Here is a 1,090-nt window from a genome sequence, read left to right as displayed (position 1 = left end):
GTTATGTCCGCGCCCCCCCCAACCCGGGCTTCGGGTCTGCACTTTTTTGTAACGGTCTTTGTCCCTCGTATGCTTTTCAATTGTGCTGGGGGCCCCCCCCCCCCCCCCCCCCCGCCCTGTCCTCCTCCTGCAGTGAAATTTAGCCTCCAACCCGCAGCGACAAGTAAAGTAAAGTTCAGGGAAGCTGCTCTTTGGGCTCGCTCCAAAACGAGTTGCTGCCCGGAGTGATGTTTAAACCAATGTCAGTGCAAGGCAACAGCCCCTGGCCGGCTTCCAGCACCTTTGTGATGCATACGAGCGCGGGAGACCGGTACTTAAAGTTGGAGACTCGAAGCCCGGGAGTTGGCTGAGCGCGCTCGCGCCGGGCTGCACTTGCTCGCGTCTGGCCGCCGGGCTCCGCGGGACGGGCCGGCTCCCGGGGCAGGGCCAGAGCTCGCTTCGCGGTGGGACATGCGCTGCGCCGCCTCTAACCGCGGGCTGTGCTCTTCTTCCAGGTGGCCGGTCGGCTGCTGAGCCCTCTGCCGCGCGGGGAGACCGTGTGCGCCTTGCCCACGGCCACTGACCATGACCATGACCCTCCACACCAAAGCGTCTGGAATGGCCCTGCTGCATCAAATCCAAGGGAACGAGCTGGAGACCCTGAACCGCCCGCAGCTCAAGATCCCCCTGGAGCGGCCCCTGGGCGAGGTGTACGTGGACGGCAGCAAGCCCGCCGTGTACAACTATCCCGAGGGCGCCGCGTACGACTTCAACGCCGCGCCCGCCGCCTCCGCGCCGGTCTACGGCCAGTCGGGCCTCGCCTATGGCTCCGGGTCCGAGGCGGCGGCGTTCGGCGCCAACGGCCTGGGGGGCTTCCCGCCGCTCAACAGCGTGTCTCCGAGCCCGCTGGTGCTGCTGCACCCGCCGCCGCAGCTCTCGCCCTTCCTGCACCCCCACGGCCAGCAGGTGCCCTATTACCTGGAGAACGAGCCGAGCGGCTACGCCGTGCGCGAGGCCGGTCCTCCCGCGTTCTACAGGTACCCGCGCCGCGCGCCGCACCGCGCCGCGCCACGTCGGGGTGGCCCGCCGCGCGCCCGGCGGTCGGGAGGGA

General features: G+C 68.6%; 1 protein-coding gene across 5 annotated transcripts in view; it reads left to right on the top strand.

The window, feature by feature from the left end:
• Positions 1-1,090, top strand: part of ESR1 (estrogen receptor 1) — a 393,295-nt gene that overhangs the window by 106,685 nt on the left and 285,520 nt on the right. For 3 of the 5 annotated variants that reach the window (XM_040448867.1, XM_040448866.1, XM_040448870.1), the window contains exon 2: positions 495-1,016. In XM_040448867.1, the coding sequence (XP_040304801.1) occupies positions 565-1,016 (452 nt within the window). In that variant the 5' untranslated portion in view covers positions 495-564. Of the gene's footprint in view, positions 1-153; positions 311-494; positions 1,017-1,090 lie in introns of those variants that run through there. The other 2 variants (XM_040448868.1, XM_040448869.1) reach the window with 2 other exon arrangements.

The sequence above is a fragment of the Herpailurus yagouaroundi genome, unplaced genomic scaffold, assembly GCF_014898765.1.
Source record: "Herpailurus yagouaroundi ecotype Mexico unplaced genomic scaffold, PumYag 198, whole genome shotgun sequence".
In the NCBI taxonomy this organism is placed as follows: domain Eukaryota; kingdom Metazoa; phylum Chordata; class Mammalia; order Carnivora; family Felidae; genus Herpailurus; species Herpailurus yagouaroundi.
This window is presented reverse-complemented; position numbering and strand designations above follow the sequence as displayed.